The 18,982-nt window shown below is 40.2% G+C and overlaps 2 protein-coding genes across 2 annotated transcripts in view; one reads left to right on the top strand and one right to left on the bottom strand.

Annotated features, from left to right (window-relative positions):
- zswim7 (zinc finger, SWIM-type containing 7) overlaps nucleotides 1-6,159 on the top strand; it is a 46,931-nt gene extending 40,772 nt beyond the window's left edge. Inside the window, exon 6 of the mRNA XM_050040238.1 lies at nucleotides 3,558-6,159. The gene's annotated coding sequence lies outside the window, so the exon portion shown is untranslated. The remainder of the gene's footprint in view (nucleotides 1-3,557) is intronic.
- Nucleotides 855-17,005, bottom strand: adora2b (adenosine A2b receptor). Its single transcript, XM_050040236.1, has 3 exons — nucleotides 16,853-17,005; nucleotides 16,215-16,688; nucleotides 855-2,196 (listed from the first exon to the last, which is right to left on the bottom strand). Exons 2-3 carry the CDS (start codon nucleotides 16,532-16,534, stop codon nucleotides 1,464-1,466), a joined length of 1,053 nt encoding a protein of 350 aa, XP_049896193.1. The 5' UTR covers nucleotides 16,535-16,688; nucleotides 16,853-17,005; the 3' UTR covers nucleotides 855-1,463.
- Nucleotides 17,006-18,982: the final 1,977 nt, after the last annotated feature.

Raw genomic sequence — 18,982 nt, 5'->3', positions numbered from 1 at the left:
TGGCTCTCTGGTTGTGGTGTTTGAAGTGCTGAAAAAAACGTGAAAAACTCAACAGCAATGTCTCTTTCCAGAAATCACGACCTGGTTATTCAAGACAATCCGCTGACCTTGTTGTGAGCAGTTTCATGTAGGAACTGTTTTATTTCCACCAACTACACCCACCAACTGTATCACCACACAGAAGGAAGTGTGCATCTACTGCTAACTCACCTAGCGCCACTGAGCCAGCTAATGTAACAAATCAGCTGAGGAGAACGCCATTAATATGTACATCTCATGCTTTCACAAGCACAAGCCTCTCGTCCAAGAGCACATGCACTCTTCCTTCTGCACGGTGATGCAGAAAAACATGTTTTTTTGGCATTTTAAGCACCACAAGCTGAGTGCCATCTAGTTCCATTATACTGGAGAGAAGGCAGACATCTCTACAGCTGATATCTCCAACTCGGCAACTCACACCAGAACAATCTAGACTGATAAATAGCACTACAGGTAAGAGGAGAAACATGTGTTTTTGGTTTTGAGATGAACTGTCCCTATAAGTCTGTGTGACTGAATCAAATCATGCTTTTCTCTGGCTCTTAGTCACAAACTGATCTTGTGACCCCTGTGACTATCAGGGATTATTCATGCAATAGGCAAAGCATTTCTTTTCTTTCTTGTTTATTTTATTCTAATTTAGTTGTTGGCATTCTCCATGTATGTAGAAGAGTCCCGTCTTTTTCCCCTTCTGTAGACTCCTGTGTCTGTCTGCCTGACCACATTTTTTGTAGAGGAGTCACTGGTGCAGCAACAGGACAATACTGGCACTTAGTTATAGCAACAGCTCAAGAAGATTTCTGCTATACAATGTTGTTATACTGATAAAGAAAATCTTTACTTATGTCTGTACATTGAGTCTGTGATGGTCATGAGTATGAATTCATATTAAAGGGCCACCGAGCCAAAAATAACCACGGATGCAGACTACTGCTAATGTACCTCTCTAGGTCCACAAGTACAGATCTAGCCACACCAAGTTTTTTGATCTTTACATTCTCAAAAGATACGTTCTTGTAATAAATAAATTAATAAACACTGGCACTTAATGGTGACAATATAAAATAGCAGGGCAAAAAAAGGAGTGTTTGGAGTTGAAACAAGGTGGATTCAGAATGATAAATAGCATGATAGAATGTAGTTTGGATCGTGTTCACAGTCCTACAAATCCAGTTAGCTTCAACATGTTTTTTAAATCAGAAATCCTTCACAATACAATAGTTACGTAAGACTCGCCATTCAACATTTCACTGCTTGACCCCTGATTTATAAATAAATGTCCACATTCAAGGCGCTTTTGACATCGATTCATCTTCACATATCATACCCTTGTTCTGTAAACATTATAAACCTCAGTGAACATGAAATTCAAGACTGAAACAACAGAGTTGACAGATAATACTCCGCCCCAGTCACGACTCTCTCTATAGCAGAGGGTCGATGGTCATGTGGATCTGGTCTCTGTTGTGTCTGCTGCCGTTGGAGCTGAGGTACAGCTCCTCCCTGCGGCACAGGAAGTGTTGGGCCAGGATCTTGCGGAAGGTGTTTCTGAAGTCCTGGATGCGGTAAGCATAGATGATGGGGTTGACCGCGGAGTTGGCATGACTCAGAATGATGGCAACATACATGACAAGTGGTGGTTTATACAGCTCCTTATAAAACAGCGTGAGGCAGTTGAGGATGTGGACGGGCAGCCAGCAGATGGCGAACAGTCCCACAATGATGGAGAGGGACTTGGCGGCCCGGATCTCCTTCTGCAGCAGCCCATGGTGATGGCTGTCCCCGTTGCCCACACATTTAAGCTCGATCTGTCTCAGCTGCTTCCTGGCCACTGTGAAGATCTTCAGGTAGATGCCCAGCATGATGAGCAGTGGCAGCAGCACGCAGACAAAGAAATTAAAGTAGACCATGTAGTGCATGTCCACCACACTCTCAAAGAAGCACCTGAGCCTGCAGCTTTGTAGTAAGTTTCCTCCGCCTGTTAGCCCCTCCACAAGGTCAGCGTTCGTAGTATTATCCGCTGCAGAGCTGTTGCTCCTGCAGCTCGAGTACTTATAGTTCCAGCCAAAGAAGGGGATAAGACCAATGACAAAGGAGAGGATCCATAAAATTGCGATGATCTCTCTGGCAGCCTTTCCCGTCATCAACTCCTTGTACCTGAAGAAAACAGAACAGAGGTTACCATTTTAATAATGTTAACGTTTTGGACAATGGTCACAATCCAAATAGACTCCAAAGATCAAGGACAGCCCAGCTATAACAGAAACAAATACAACATAGCAAACATGTGTGCCTTGTCACGCTGCTGATGTTTGTAGCAGAGTGTTAATGGCTTTCATTGTAAAGAATTAACAAATTCAGCCGGCCTCAGGAAAACCTGATTTTCTTTTCTACCAGTCAAAGCGGAGCTATCACTGCAGCTACATTGTTACAATCTTTTTCATCTTCCATGTGCTTGTAGGCATTCTTCCTCTTTCTTGGCCATTTAAGGGCATACTAGAACACTGAAAGGCGTCTATGCTGCCCCGTCAGGTCTGGAAGAATTGCATCCCCAGTACCTATGTTATTGTAGAAAAAACATCAGAAGTATCATCACATTTTCAGAATTTTGGCATCAACGTGGTACCTAAGTATCGGTTCTTGTGACAACCTTAAGGCACAGAAACACCTAGCGACATCAAAGAACTAGTGGCGACTAAGGTTGACTGCTGCGTCGCCTCATGTTGCCTGTGTCTGTGCCAAAAAGTTGCACTTGAACACAACACAAAGAATATAGTCAACAGTCAACAAGTACATATGTACTCTGCCTGCGTAAGTGTGCCAATGGCGTGGGACACAACACCAAAACTAGAGCAACAGGCAATTACGAACGGCACAACATTGACCAACAGCCAACCTCCGGCTTGTTGTAGCAGAGCCCATAAAAATGCAAACATGAATCAAACTACAGTATATAAGCAAAACATTTTTGGGTGCTTTTTCTGTGATGTAATAATTCTATGATGTGAATATTTACCTGAGTTCTTCTAATGATTGTTCCATATCTGCATATTTGATTCATTTTCTTGAATTATACAAATCCAAACAAAGCTCAAAGCTAACAGACTTGTCTTTCTGTAGTACTCTATAACTTTTAACTTAAAGAAAGCTTAAATGTATTGATCAAGAAGGTGTTTCACAGTCATGAAAAGGATTTGAGCTAACATTCACATGACATTTTTTTATTTCAAATTCTGCCCTGGAGAAGGGCCCACTGAGAATGTTGTCTTCTCTTTGGCTCATAGAAAGTGAGCTGATGTTGGCCTTTGTTTTGTTTGTTGGTGTGGCCCCACTGACAAATCTGATTATTCTTATTTGGCTCCGTCTGAGCACCGGGAGGCACATCGGCCTAATAATGGCTAGGCATCAGGCAGACAATACGAATGATCAAATGTGATGGTGAATTGCTGTGACTTGGTGCATTCAAGTGTTGCAGGGAATATCTCCTTCACAGTCTTTTTACTTTTTTGTTTTTTCAGACCAGACAACAAAAGACAACAACACAAATACAGCAGGCATCCAGTCGCCCACTCAGCCACATGAAGAAGACTAACGCTGAGTTCAGACTGACTTCAGCCCTGCATGAAACAATGCAGCCTTCTCATTCATTTGGACGGAGCCGGTCTGGGGGCGCAGCAGGAGCGCCAACACTTGGCTCTGACAAAACATAAAGAACAAAATGCTCAGCTGACACTGATGGGAATGTAATAGTTGAGACATTTCAGTCAGTGGTGGCTCAACTGACATTGGCATCTATAGAGCCACCCTGCTAGCATTGCAAGCGACAAAACACAAAAACCTCAGTTAAGCTAATTCCAAACAAAAACAGACAGATCAGCTTCAAAGTCTTGGCAGAGCTACCAAATTAATTTTAAAGCTGGGGTAGGCAGTTTATTTTGGTGTTATAGGGCAAAAATCTCACATTAACCTTTGAGCATATTGTAATTAAAGTGGTGTGAGAGAAAACTAGACCTCTGCACCTTTTCTTGGCTCTGTTTTCAGGCAGAAATCTAGCTTGTGATGGGACACTTCCGCCAGTCAAGAGTCATTTCAGAGAGAGGACGTTCCTATTGGTTCTTCTACAAATGCAGATGCATGTGCATGCCCCTTCTGTGAGAGCCTGATTTACAGAGCACTGTAAAAAACTGTACACTGCAAAGCAACCCAAAAAACGAAGACAGACTTATCAAAAGGAGAGTCTACAAGAGTCTGACAATAAACAAAATAATACACATGTCAGTATCAGCAAAGCGTTTCAGAGATGGAGAGAAAATGTTGCTAATGTTAGCCTTCTGCGAACGAGAGTCAAGGTTTTACAGCTGCACCTTGAAGCTCACCTTTATGTAGCTAACATTAAGTAGACCCTCCATTCACAGTAGCCCTCTTTACACAAAGATGGTGCTACGGGACCGCTACAAAGTCCCCTCTCTACGCCTCCTTTGAATTTTTACACAGAACCAAAAGACGACAGCATCATTATGCTCCAGTGTGCGCTTTATAAACAATAACAATCATTTACCATCTCTCATATATGGCGGCTGATTTTGTTCTCTGCTCAAAGGGTGAGGAGCTCCCAAATCTCATTGTTTTGCCAATATGCAAACATGTATGGCTGCCGTTCGTTTATTTTGAGTTAGGTGCTGACTGCCACCAGCTTCTTTTTGAATTTCCCATAGTGGGTCACACACATAACATGTCATCAAAACGTCACATCCGTCCTGCCTGTGGTCTCATCTTATTTATACAGGCACCAATTCCACCCTGTTATAACCTCCTGAGGCGGCTTAAAGGCAAGACCACTCAGTCCCCTCATTCCGCACTTGTACCATATGTACAGCACAGTGAGGCGGCATGAGGCCGTGATATTCCCGTCTTGAACAGACAGCGTAAAAGAGGCTAGTGTGTCCTCTGTTTCACTCCCTGCAGCTACAGACCACCTTGCCAGAAGGAGAGATGGTAGCTCTCAGATCCCCAGTCAGCGGCTGCAGCAACCTGAAACCAGCCAGCTCTGAGGGATCGTACAGCCTGGACTCCCTGCCAGATCAACAAACTTTCTTTTTCTATCGTTATAAAGGTTGGACGTGGTGCTGCTGCTGTCCACCAGCCAGCAGTGACACCTGACGCTGGGGAATTTGCTCTGGCTGAATTCGAGCGAATACCGCTGCCGACTGAGGTCCGTTTCAGTTGCCCTCCCCCCCTGAGTGCACAGTGCTCGGTACCATTGGTTTAAGCACACAAAATCCTAATGTATGAACCTTAGATATGTTTAGCTGAACTTGTATCATCACAGTGCATCCTGGGGAGGATATACTCTGGAGCCAGTGGAAATGACACCTCCATTTTAATTAACAAAGTAAAGCAGGACTAAACAGATAAAGGGAGTTGTATGCCACTTTGGTTTTCATGTAATTTCCATTTCAAAAGGAAATACAGTCCAACTGCAACACTAACAGATGGGCTTATTTATATCATTTAAACCACTGATTCCCAACTGGTAGGCCGCAGTCCAAAAGTGGGTCATGTCAAGTTTGTTAAAAACACTCTATTTTTAAGCTGAAAGCAGCAACCCTGCCTTCATCAGTCAGACTGACTGATGGGGATTCGCTCTGTTTGTTTTCTTTTTTTAAGTGATAAGTTATAAGTGTGTTTGTGTTGTAACTATTTGTTAGTTATGGCATTTTAAAATGTATCCTGGTTGTATATGATTGCATACTTGTACTGTATGTAGATACTGTGTATGTGTTTTTATATTTTTCTGATGTAAAGTCATGTATAGATATATTTCTAATTTCATTAATGTAAATTCTGCATCTGCGTTATTAACTGCGAGCATGAATGTTAATAAAATCACACTATTTTAATGTTGCCCCTGAGCGTATATCGGCATACTATCAGCAAAGTAGCTGCTATCTCAGGTAGTATCTCACATCCTGCTTCGCTTGAATTCCTACAACAAACATATCGCTAAAATTACACACGCCTCACTTGAGGTTTGAAGCCAGTCAACATGTTTGTGCAAATGTTTAGATACTGTAAGCAGGCCACACTGATGAAGCATGCAGTGAAAGAAAGTGAAAGAAATAAAACAGCCCTGATGAACTTTGTCTTCCCTTCTTTAACGTCCTGGCTTTGTACTTTTATGTAGTTTGACGCCTGAATTTTTGGACTAGATCCATCTTGTGTTTTTCACTATAAAGGGATGGATGTTGAGTGTTAGACGGATAAATGATTCAGCAAGTTTCTCATAAAGCCATCGCCTCATTGAAATATGATATGAAATTATGAACAGCAGGTGCACAGAGGCTGCGTATGGAGATGCAGGGCTTACTCACACAAGTGTCGTCCTGACTGTTTCCATTATATGAACAGCGCTCGAAGCAAAATGAGCTGTTTCCTCAAAGTGATTCACACGGGCGACCGCATGGTAATGACTCACGCACACACAAGGCATACTGAGCTGGAGGTGCTGCAAATAATCTGATCTCTACAGCTGCACAGGACATGATCACACTATATCTGCACTTATGTGACTTCTGCCGTTCTTGTAAACTTTTGTAGTTGTAATGATTAGTTATAACTGATTATTAAATCATTAGTAAATGATGAATTTACTAAATGATAAATCATTACTTGAATATAAATCTGTCCTGTCATTTACAAGCCATTAGTAAGTGATTAAAGTGGTGAATTTAAGAGAAACAGTAAGTCAGGAGACGTGTAAAGGTCCATGCAGGGAGGAAGATACTGTGGGTCAAGCACAGGACTTTCACCTTGGGGTTTGTGTCCCCTGTGAGTCATATGCAAATTGTTTTCAGACTTAGCTGACTTATTATTTTGTTTTTAGGATGTTTAAAGCTGCTGAATGCACACTGTGTACATAAACTTTTTAATAATAGCTAAATAGTCCTGTTGGTGTTAACATAATATTTCGATGCTGCGAGGACGCCCAGGAAAGACGTACAGCTGATCGCCAGGAAATGTCCCAGACATTAGCAAACTTCAAAGGAACTATTTTTGGACAATGATGAGGCTTCTCGATTGAACACTCAGTGAATGGTAAGTGAAATTTCAAGGCCCGTTTCCATGGGAAATAGTTACATGTACTTAGACAAAGAGAACAATGTGATCTAATGGCTGACGCTGATAGAAGACTATAGAGTCAGAAACTGTGGGTTCGATTTCCACGAAAATGGAAAGAATTTTGATGGCTGGCGTAACGAAAGAGCGAAAACCTCGACAAGGAGAATAAGACAGGTAAGCCCAATACCTCAGGCTATACTATGACTCTATAAAATGTATATTATGACATGGTATCCTAAGACTTATTTACATTTTGAAGACAGAACACGGATTTTTATTGTAACATTTTTATAGCATACTATTCTATGACATTTTTTTCATGGTTTTGGACAACATACTATACTATGACTTTTTTTCATGGTTTTGGACGACATACTGTAATATGACTTTTTTTTCATGGTTTTGGACGACATACTGTAATATGACATTTTTTTCATAGTTTTGGACGACATACTATACTATGATTTTTTTTTTCATGGTTTTGGACGACATACTATACTATGACTTTTTTTCATGATTTTGGACGACATACTATACTATGAAATTTTTTCATGGTTTTGGACGACATACTATACTGTGACATTTTTTTCATGATTTTGGACGATATACTATATTATGATTTTTTTTCATGGTTTTGGACGACATACTATACTATGACTTTTTTTCATAGTTTTGGACGACATACTATACTATGACTTTTTTTCATAGTTTTGGACGACATACTATGCTATGATTTTTTTTCATGGTTTTGGACAACATAAGATACTATGACTTTTTTTCATGATTTTGGACAACATACTGTACTATGACTTTTTTTCATGATTTTGGACGACATACTGTACTATGACTTTTTTTTCATGGTTTTGGACGAAATACTATACTATGAAATTTTTTCATGATTTTGGACAACATACTGTACTATGACTTTTTTTCATGATTTTGGACGACATACTGTACTATGACTTTTTTTTCATGATTTTGGACGACATACTATACTATGACTTTTTTTCATGGTTTTGGACGACATAGAGTACTGACATTGTTTGCACATTTTTGTGACATACTATGTTATGACCTTTTCTGTCACATTTTTAAACAACATTCTACCCTCTGACTTTTTTTTAGCACATTTTTGGGACATTACGTGATTTTGTTTTAATCACATTTTTATGTCATAGTATTCTATGAGGCCTTTTTTGGCACATTTTTGTGAGATACTATGGTATGACTATTTCTGGCACATTGTTGTGACACAACACTAAGACTTGTCTTACTCAACTGTTTTTTATGTTATACTGTGACTATTTTTACTTTGTCATGGCATACTATAGCATGACTTTCCTCCCACATTTTAATGATATACCATACTATGATTTTTTTTTAACTTTTTGTGACAATATATATTATGACTTTTTTTTCAATTTTTAAGACTTACTATACTATGCCTTTATTTTTATGCACTTCATGACATGCCGTAAAACTTCAATTAATAGCCTGGGCCATAATCAATTTAAATCACTGAAATAAACAGGCTTATATCTGGGACAAGTGTCTATATCGGACAGGCCTTTAATTCCTTTCACACAAGCAAAGATCAGGAAATAAATCAAATTGTTTATTTAAACCAGTATGAATATTAGGGGCTGCAGATAATATGTCAATTATCAATCATTCATTTCATCTAGCACAGAGAGACAGCGCATTAGAGAAAGAGAGAGTTACAGCACTTGAGGATTACGGCACCCAGCATACTGACACAATCCTGTTAAAACAATACTCACAACTTGGATTAATTATTATGAAAAACCCTTTTGATTCTTTTGATCTGAGGACCCATACAGACTAAAGGAATATGAATAACTTAAAGGGTAATCAAGGAACAGACACATAATTTGAGGACGCCAACAACCAGCTTTTACACAACTGAAGAACTTCTAAAAAAAGAAAAGAAAAAAAAAAACGAAGAACTGCTTGGCAACCAACATGGAATGATCATCAGATATCATTGTGTGACATTTGATGCATTTGAATTTACGTGCGCAGGGGTACATGCCCACTTCATTTGCACATTATTAGTGCTGTGAGCGCTAACATCCTTTAACAAAGGATTGAAGGACAGAACTATCAGACATAAGCAATACAGGCAGAGAGCAGGCACCCTGGCTGTTATATAATTACAGTGCATGCCATATACCCACAACATCCACAAATCGATTTTAAGCATGTTTCCTGTCTGCCACTTCACTATCAACAATCAAATGAAGTAACACAGAAAGCAGGGTTCTGACACAGACACTAACAGACTATCAACGAGCAATAAGTAACCAGTGAGAGAGATAATTTGAGGACAGAGTCACGCTTTCAACATTCTGCAAAATATAATGCACAAAGACTATCAGCAATATTTGTAAATCATTTGTAAAGCAAAAATGTAAATCTTTAGTAATACATTTATAAATATTTAAAAGTTACAGTCGAAATTCCTCACTTGACCATTACTGATTTTTTCCTTACAGTTGGCAAACAGTGTGTCAGTAACGTAGCTCTAACTGTCAAGAGGGTTCGGGTTTGAACAAGTGCATGTGTTATAGATACAATCCTCACCACATCCCATAAACATGTGAGTGGTGTTCTTCTTAGGTAGGTGCAGAGAGTGTTGTTGAGGACGTTCATTGTAAAGACGGAAAATATCACCCAGTGCAACAACACTGCACTTTTCTGTGTTTTTAGACAGTTATATGGCATGGATGTACATACGCTATCAACAATTCATTGTTGAAAAGAAGAAGTGAGAGATGAGCATAACGCCAGGCTGCGAGGAAGTGGGTTCGTCTGGCAGCAGTCTCCCACTTTGACAACACAGACAGGAAGTGTGTGCCATCGCAGTCTGGTTTCAGATGCACACAATTTGCTAGTAAAATCATGCTATCAGAGGGATGCGGCTTCTTAATCATTAGCCCAGTCTACCTCTGAGTAGGCAAAATCAACCCTGTATAATAATAATTATAATATTCCCAACAGTCAATTATTCATCAGTGGTGGGGCAGCTCTGCCCTTGTCCTGCGACCTGCTGCAGGGGGTCATGAATAATACAGCACTCTGCCCACAGAAGGAAGGAATGGAAGTTTCAGAGCTCACGATGACCTCACATTCTCACACTTTCTCCCTCTTCCTCTCCATCTTCTACTCCCTCATTCTGTCAGTCACAAGTACAGCAGCCAGCACAGGGTCCATTTCCCAGAGGGTCCATCTCCTGCACATCGCCTCCCACCCTCTCTTTCTGTTCGGAGGCAGGGAGCGGGCGAGCGGCTGAATGGATTAGTTCTGGCATGACGACAGCACGCTGGCATCTATCTTTGTTTTGCTTTCTTCCCCTGCTCCATTCTCCATACATCCCCTTCTCTTCTCTCTGTCACTGTGCTTCCGCCTGGCCTCACACAGACCCCTGTTAGGCCACACACACTCTCTAAACGCTCACAACATCCACTTCAATGTCCGGCAGTGTCCACAGTCCTGCTTCAAACACAGGCTAACAGGTGGCCGTTCACACTGACAAGACATGGGAATTTTATCCTTCCCCTCTCAGTGTGTGTTCAAACTGATCTGTGCGTTATTTGCATTATGACGAGGATTCGTGAATGTCTGAAAACAAGTCGTACAACAGGGTAAAGGCACATTAATAAAACCATGTAAACACAGATGGGAATTTCTCGCCCCGATTGAAATGTGTTCATGCAAGAATTGTTTTGACAGAAGAGGGAAAGGTAAATATAGATATAATCTCCCTTTACATTTTCATGGGAGAGGTGGACTAGCTTTCCCCAGAGTGTCTTGCTGCTCAACAACTGCACTTGTCTTTGGTCCTCGCTGACTCATTACTGAAGTGATATACCTCAAAAACTAATTTTGGAGCCCTGAAATACTCAGCCCACGCAGACTTGAAAGATAGTTTTCTTCCTCTCAGGAAAGGCTGTGGTCAGCTTGTTTCACTACAGTAGTACAAACAGTGACAACTTCCTGTCAGTAATCAGCAGAGGTGTAACATTTAACTTCAACTACTTTGCATTTCAACAGCTCTCAGTGTAAAACGTCCAAACACAAGTTCTAAGGTGGCTCTAACAGACATAGGCTATAGACAGGTGACACATGAAGACAACCCTCAGTGAATGAGTGTAGAAACATAACAAATATGAAGATGCTCCCAGACTAACCACATGAAACTGTAAGCCTTTCACATTTACTGCTCAGTGAGTCCGTGGACTCTGAGGGTCTGAGGAGCAGGGGCAATAACATGAGATAAAATAGGGCATCAACTGCATTCTGTGGGCATCAGTGTGCCGAAAGTTTCCCCATATGTAGGACAGCCTATATAACACCGCATCATGTTTTCCTAATTTTAAGGTCACTCTAGAGGGCACTTCATCATGTTTTATCTAGTATGAAAAAGTCACAGTTGTGTGTCATTAAAAATATTTTTAAAAAGTCATAGTATAGTGTGTCATAAATAAATTAATAACAAGAGACTGTTTATCATAAAAATGTATTTTAAAAAATCATTAAAAAAAACCTGTTAAAATATAAATAAAAAAGTCATGGTATAGTATGTCATAAAAATATTAAAAAGTCATATTAATAGAGAGTAAAATCATTACAAAGAATTCATAGAATGTAGGGTTGCAACGGTATACCGTTTTCAAGGTATACTGGGATATTTAAATTGCCGGTTATCATACTGTGTACATTCTCCTGTCTAAGATATAGCAAAAATTGGACTGGACAGATAATCTCAACTAATCCTCCATTTCCCCCGGGATTACTAAAGTAACTATCTATTTATCTAATTTTATTTTAATTCTTTTCAAAGGGAGATTTTTTACACAGACTTTCATTTAAAAAATGTTTTAAATATAGTAATTAAACATTTGTTTAACCAAAAATAACCCTTCTGCTGTACTTCCTTTCAAGGTCATTCTGACATATAATAATAATAATCCTGTAATACCGCAATGTTTTCTGAGACCGTTATTGTACCGTGAAATTCTCATACTGTTTTAACCCTTATAGTAGGGTATGTAAAAAAAAAATGCATAAAAATGTTCAAAAAAATTAAATGTATAGTTTGTCCAAAAATCATAAGAAAGTCATAGTATAGTATGTAAAAGAAAAATGAAAACATTCACAAAAAGACACCGAATGTCGTTGAAAATGTCATAGCATATTATGTCATAAAAAAATCATAAAAAAGCAATAGTATAACATATCATAAAATTTAATTTAAAGTATAATTTTAAAAAGTTATAGTATATTTTCTTTCTAAAAATTACTTAAAAAATCATGGTACAGCATGTTATTAAAAAATAAAAACAGTCATAGGATAGTATGTCATAAAACTATTAATAATAAAGTCATAGTGAAGTAGGTCGTAAAGAATAATCACAAAATTCATAGTATGGATTGTAAAAAATATATATTGTATATTCAAATTATGTTAAAAAAATCAAAGTCATATTTTACTGTGTCAAAAAAAGAAAAATCATAGTATAGGTATGTTATAATAAAATTCATAGTATAGTATGTCAAAGATAATCATTAAAACTCCATAGTATAATATATCATAAACATTTTCATAAACGTGAAAGAACATTATGTCATTAAAAATGTTATAAAAGTGTAGTATAGTATGTAATAAAAAAAAACATCATTATAAAGGTCACAGTGTGTGGACTTTCCCTCTGCAGTCCTCAATCATACGCTTGCTCCCTAAAATGGTAATCAGGCAAAAAAATCTGAGAGCCCCTGATCTAAGCTTTTGCTTTCAAAATGCTTTAAATTAGTTGGTTTAGCTGTCAAGTTTCTAAAAATCTCTCCGGGGGGAATTTCTTCCAAAACCCCCCTGGAGTGTTGGCTGGCAGAAAGTGTAGGCCACATTGAAAATGCAACCCCCCCCCCCCCCCCCCCCCTGTTTAATTGGTAGAGTGATATCAATCCTCTCATCTACTTCAGGAGATGGTGTTCTGATAATTGTCTGCGACAATACTGATCTTGTTTTCTAAAACAAGCTGCAAATCCCACACCTTAATCAACCTAACCACCTACACGTATTTCTAACCAATGTCACCTCCTGTATCAGACTTTATTTTAAGATCACATTGCATGTCATTGTCCTCTCATCTGCACAGCTGATCCCAGGTCATTTCAGGACTCTGCTGTTGTGGATAATGTATGTCTCACAGAAAGTGTGAGGGTGATGCATCCCTCACTGTGTGTCTGTCTACATCTGAAATCAAATTCCCACCTGCAGCATTTTTAGTGAGATGATAAATGTGGTCAACAGAGCCTCGCCTGGTTCTTTAACTCCACCTTAACTTTTAGACATTTTTCATTATTTGTGAAACACTAAAGCAGGATTTACATGGTGGATGACACTGCACCACACCCACTACACCACTACATGCGCTGAAACAAAGACAGGGAGCTTAAAAAGCCCACTTTCCTAACCACACTGACTGAGGCGGTGCTGCTGGTGTGGGTGGGGGTAATCGTTTGAGGTCTCTGATGTGCTAAAGGTCATCTCAAAGTCCAAACAGCACAGAGGGACAAAATAGCTAAAGGGTCTTTTTCTGAGAACGGCAAACGGGGGCTTGAAGTGAGCATTGAGTGGGTGTGCAGCTCTGTCATCTCGTGGGGTTTAAAACATCTGGCTTTGGCCTTTTACTTCCACTAAAACCATCTGTGAAAACACTTTCATGTGAGAGCCCCAAAGGCCGCAGACTGGCCAAACTCACACACACACACCAGCCATCACTGTGGACATGTAACATGAGCCGAACATACACACTGGTCTCATTATCACATGTATGCATTGTGAGGCTGGGCTTTCAGAGGAAAGTATAAAATTTCATGTTGAAAACTTTTTACAGAGAACGTCATGAGTGTGTCGCCAGTTTAATGGCAGTTTAAAGTTTTCTGTGTGAGGAGGCAGAATGAGGTTTGGTTTCCGTCCGTGGGTCAAAAATAGAAGCACAAGTGGGGATTTTTACAAGCAACTTGGTTGGAAGACTTTTATCCTACACTAGTGTCAAAGTGTCCTTTCTTGCCAGCATTTGAGACTAATGGAAATGACAGCACATCACAACCCTACGGCACAAACAGCACCCACAGCCACCTCCACTGCCCACAGCGTTCACTGCAGTGAGTGTTGCCCTTTAAAAAAACATCTCTGACGCGCAAAAGCAACACCACCTAAAAACAGACGAGTCCCATCTGATAATAAAGCATGTATTCTTCAATTTGTTGTGAGCAGCACTGTGCTGCCTCTGTTCCCTCAGGCGGACTCGCTCAGAGGCTGCACAGCGGCACTCGCTGGCCTTTGCCATCAGGATCAATGGAAGTGACAGTGAGGCCCCAGATATTGATCCAGTGTCTTCTCCCGTCACATCAAATAGCTGCATGACAGATCTTTGCATCTGTTCTACAAGCTGCAGGAGGCTCCAATAAAAAAACAGATTCCTTGAGCTTCATCACACTGTATGTAAAGGCAGCTTTACCTAAAGCCTATAGATTATTCAATCAGCAGCAACTTTAAAGTGTTTGCTGAGTCTGTCTCCAACTCGTGATTAAAGAGGTATTATCTGATTATCATTCCACGTTTACATATTAACTGAGCTATTTTTATGCAAGGCATTAAGCTCCACATGAAACTGATTCATAAGATCACAGAGCTGATGTTGATCTTTTACATCATGGACATGGATGGATTACTGAACGGGCTAACTGGGCACAGTCCAACGGGAACCAAAGTGTCAGGGGCCCCCCTGGCCCTCACATGTAAAATGATAAATGTTGAATTAACATGTAACGGCCAGGAAGAGACGTAAAATGACCACAAGGAGATGAAAACAAACTGCACAGAGACACAAAGTAACTATGAAATTGGGCAAACAACCATAAGAAGACACAAAATGACTACAGAGAGATACAAAACAACCACTGGAGACACAAAATGATTACAAAGAGACACATAACGGCAAAAAGAGACACAAAGTAACAAGTAAATTGGGCAAAACGACAACAAGGGGATACAAAACAACGCATAAGACACTAAATTACATCAAAAAGATACTTTTTTTTTTACCTCAATAAGACAGAAAACGGCCTCAAACAGACCAAAATGACCACAAGGAGAAGGAACAAAGGAACTGCAAAGAGACACAAAACAACTACAAAATACACAAAACAATGACAAGAAGACACAAAATGACTACACAGAGGTACAACACAACAACAATGGGATGCACAACAACCAATATGACACAAATTACCTCTAAGAGACGCAAAAATCAACCCAATAAGACACAAAATGACCACAGAAAAGACACAAAAAATCGACTGGAGACACAAAATGAACGGCAAAGAGACACAAAACAACCACGACAAGACATAAAACAACCACAAAGAGACACATAACAATGAAGAGGGGACACAAAACAACCACGTAGACACAAAACAGCCACAAAGAGACACAAAATGACCACAAAGAGACACAAAATGACCACAAAGGGATACAAAACAACCGATAAGACACAAACTGACCTCAAACAGACAAAAATGACCACAGAAAGAACCACTGGAGACACAAAGTGACTACAAACAGACACATAACAACAAAAAATGTGTAAAAACTACAAAGACACGCAAAACCACCACAATGTCTGTGTGTCTTTTTCCTGCATAGCATAGGTGGTGGGGCCCTTTGCAAATCTGTGCCCAGGGGCCAGTCATTTCATTATCCGCCCATAATCTTAAATTCAATTATTACCTACAGGGGACACATGTCAATATTCAGGGCTGTTTTATGAAGATAAAATGACAGGAGGTCACTATTTTCTTCCTTATTTCACACACTGACTGTGATCTAACAGCCAGAGAGCTTTGAGTTCACTTTGATTGAAAACCAGACTGAGGTCTCTGTGTCTCTGTCTTCACCATCATCCTGTCAGATTAATAAGAAGAATGTTTAAATGAATTCCACATCAGTGATACAAACTCATTCTCACCTCAGAGGAATCTTCACCGCCAGGTATCTGTCAATTGCAATAGCCAGAAGGCTGAAGATGGAGCTCTGTGTCAGTACCAAGAGAAAACAGGCCAGGAAGAGGCATCCATAGAAGTCCAGACGGATGCCAACGCTTATGGTGATGGCAAAAGGGATGGCGAGGCAACCGACCAGAATATCCGCCACGGCCAGAGACACCAGAAAATAGTTGGTGGCGTTCTTCAGAGTGGTGTTGATCGACACAGCCCAGCACACCAGTATGTTGCCGGATATGGAGAGAACAGCGATTACTACTTCAATCACGATGTAGAACGGACTCATCTCAGCAAAGTGTGTTAAAGGACTAAAACCTGCAGGCTGAACATAACAGGAGACACGGTCACCCGCAACGCTACCTCTAGTCCCAGAGGAGTAAAGAAGTCTTTCTGCTGTAATCCAGGAATCTTCCACAAGTGTGAGCTGCGGTACCAGCCATCTGTTGGAAGGAAAGGGGTTTGCTTTATATTCAGATTAAGAAAAAGTTTGCATCACAAAGTTGACAAAAGCTGCAGAACAAAAAAAGGCATCAATCCTCCGCGTCTGCTGCAGAAGTGACCACACCAAGCTGAGGGAAAGTCACTGGACATAGTTGTAGCTCACCTTCATGAACCTGCACATCGTCTCTGGATGTTTTCACATTAACAGCGAGCGATCTGTGGAGCGCATCTGTAACTGTGGAGCGCAGGCAGTGTGTCACACAACTTCCCCCCACACAGCGGTTTTGAAGTGGAAGGGGAAACGCAAGAAGAAAAAAACGAGGAGGAAAAAAAACTCAATTTCACAGAGAAGCCACGCCCAACACACACACACACACACACACCCACACACACGCTTGCAAGAAGTGCGATAAGGGTGGAATCCCAAACGAGCGTCACCGTTCCGCCGCGCGTAATTACGCATCAATTAAACTTCGTCCAACTACGCTTCCACGTGCTTTTAATGTAAATGCCGTCATGTTTATACTGTACGCGCTCGCGCCTGCACTGCTCATAGACACGCGGCTGCATCTGGTTTCAATCAGTCCGAAATCGCGGAGTTTACCCCGCAGGCCAGGAGCTCAGTGGAGGCAAAAGAAGAACGATTTACTCACATTTAAACTGCTGAATACTGTTTACCTTCCGCTTCTGGCTGACGCAAATTCATGCTAAGAGGTCAAAGTAGGAAGAAATATTTAAATATGGAAATCAGTTTTGAGAGAGCACATGAAACCAAGACCAAGCTTGCCTTTTTTATATTCTCATCTGACCTTTCTTACTGTGTTTAGATATTTTCATTCATTCCCTAAGTGTTGCCTCATGTGTACCTGCTGCTACTCAAATGTGTTTAAGCAGCAAAGGTGTGATGTGACAAGCAGGCTACTCTTTTCCATTCAGTGTTCCCACAATGCCCAAATGTTTCACAACCCTGGCACAGAGCTGGGCACAGAGGAAAAGCATTTTAAGTAGAGCAACACACGGAGCTGGTGCTTTCACGGACAAAGACTGCGTCACCTTGGAGTCACATAACTTGAAGAATCATTTTTAAAAAGTGAATGATTGAATATAAAACTTGACAATCCTTTATTGGGCAATATCCATCCAACAGGCTTCCAGATCTGACATCAGTATATAGAAAACTGCACACGCTTCTGTCCATTCTCACTTTTCAGGATACACGTCTTGTAAATCAATAAATAACACTTTTATCTTCCAAAACATAAGGGCATCTGCAAATGGAGGCTTGTCTAAATCATACCACAGAGAAAGTGTTGTGCCTTAACCTCTTACACGTAAAGGTCATCCTCTCCGTCATTATTTAAACATGGCATGCGGAATATGTAGATTTTGCAAAGCAGCTGCAGTACCATAGTTGTTGAGAGAGTCTCGATGGAAAAACGTGAAAAACAGTGCACAATGGTTTGATTCAGCCGGTCCTTAGTGCTGTAAACAACGCAAACATAGAGATCAATCTGTCTTCATAAAAATATTTCTACAAAACTATTCAGCAACTCTCGTAGTGTTAAATCATGTTTTAGTGTCGCATCACAGATGGCAGCGTAGGGTTTGTCTCATCTCTGTTCTTAAGTGGAAAATATAAAAGGCTTCAGTTCAACTCAAAGCTGTCAGTTCAAAACACTCTCTGCTCTGCAAAGTACAACTCCAGCTCGTTCACGATAAGCACTCGGTGTGAGAAGTGACAGATTCTTTAAAGCAATATTTCAGCAAACAAAACAAAATGTTCAGTGAAAAAAGACATCACGCTGCGAGCTCAGACAGAGGGTTACACTTTGACCATGCATAGATAGTCTGGTATATGCTGTGTCTTGGAAGATTTGGCACATTTGAAAATGACCAGAACCAACGGGAGCCCATTACCGCCAATGTGATTAAAAATAAAAAAAGATACTGTAAGTTATTATTAGAAAACTGTATGTATGGTGTATGGATGTGTGGGTGAATGGTGCATGTGATGTAAAGCACTTTTAGTGGTTGCTAAAGCCCTGTTTCCACCAAGCAGTGCGATACAAGTAGTCAACTAATGGCCCTAAATGATGACTATTGGTCGACTGGGAAAATTCGTAGTCATGGGCAGCCCTAACTGAGATACTAACTTGTCATTTTTCTTATAACAACTCATTATTTTGAGATACAAAGTCATTATTTCAAGAAATGTTCTCACTGTAGTGACTCACAGTATCTGTTTTTTTATCCATCACATTGGCAGATATGGGCTTCCATAAGAACCAGAGCA

The sequence above is a fragment of the Epinephelus moara genome, chromosome 3 (assembly GCF_006386435.1).
Source record: "Epinephelus moara isolate mb chromosome 3, YSFRI_EMoa_1.0, whole genome shotgun sequence".
In the NCBI taxonomy this organism is placed as follows: domain Eukaryota; kingdom Metazoa; phylum Chordata; class Actinopteri; order Perciformes; family Serranidae; genus Epinephelus; species Epinephelus moara.
The sequence above is the reverse complement of the archived record's forward strand: the minus strand, read 5'-3'. Positions and strand labels throughout refer to the sequence as shown.

Excerpts from the sequence above, each read along its gene's own strand:
- adora2b (XM_050040236.1), bottom strand. The coding sequence starts at position 16,534 with ATGAGTCCGTTCTACATCGTGATTGAAGTAGTAATCGCTGTTCTCTCC. Across the intron at positions 2,197-16,214 it reads GCGGTGAAGATTCCTCTGAG|GTACAAGGAGTTGATGACGG; the intron begins GTGAGAATGAGT and ends TGTTTTCTTCAG.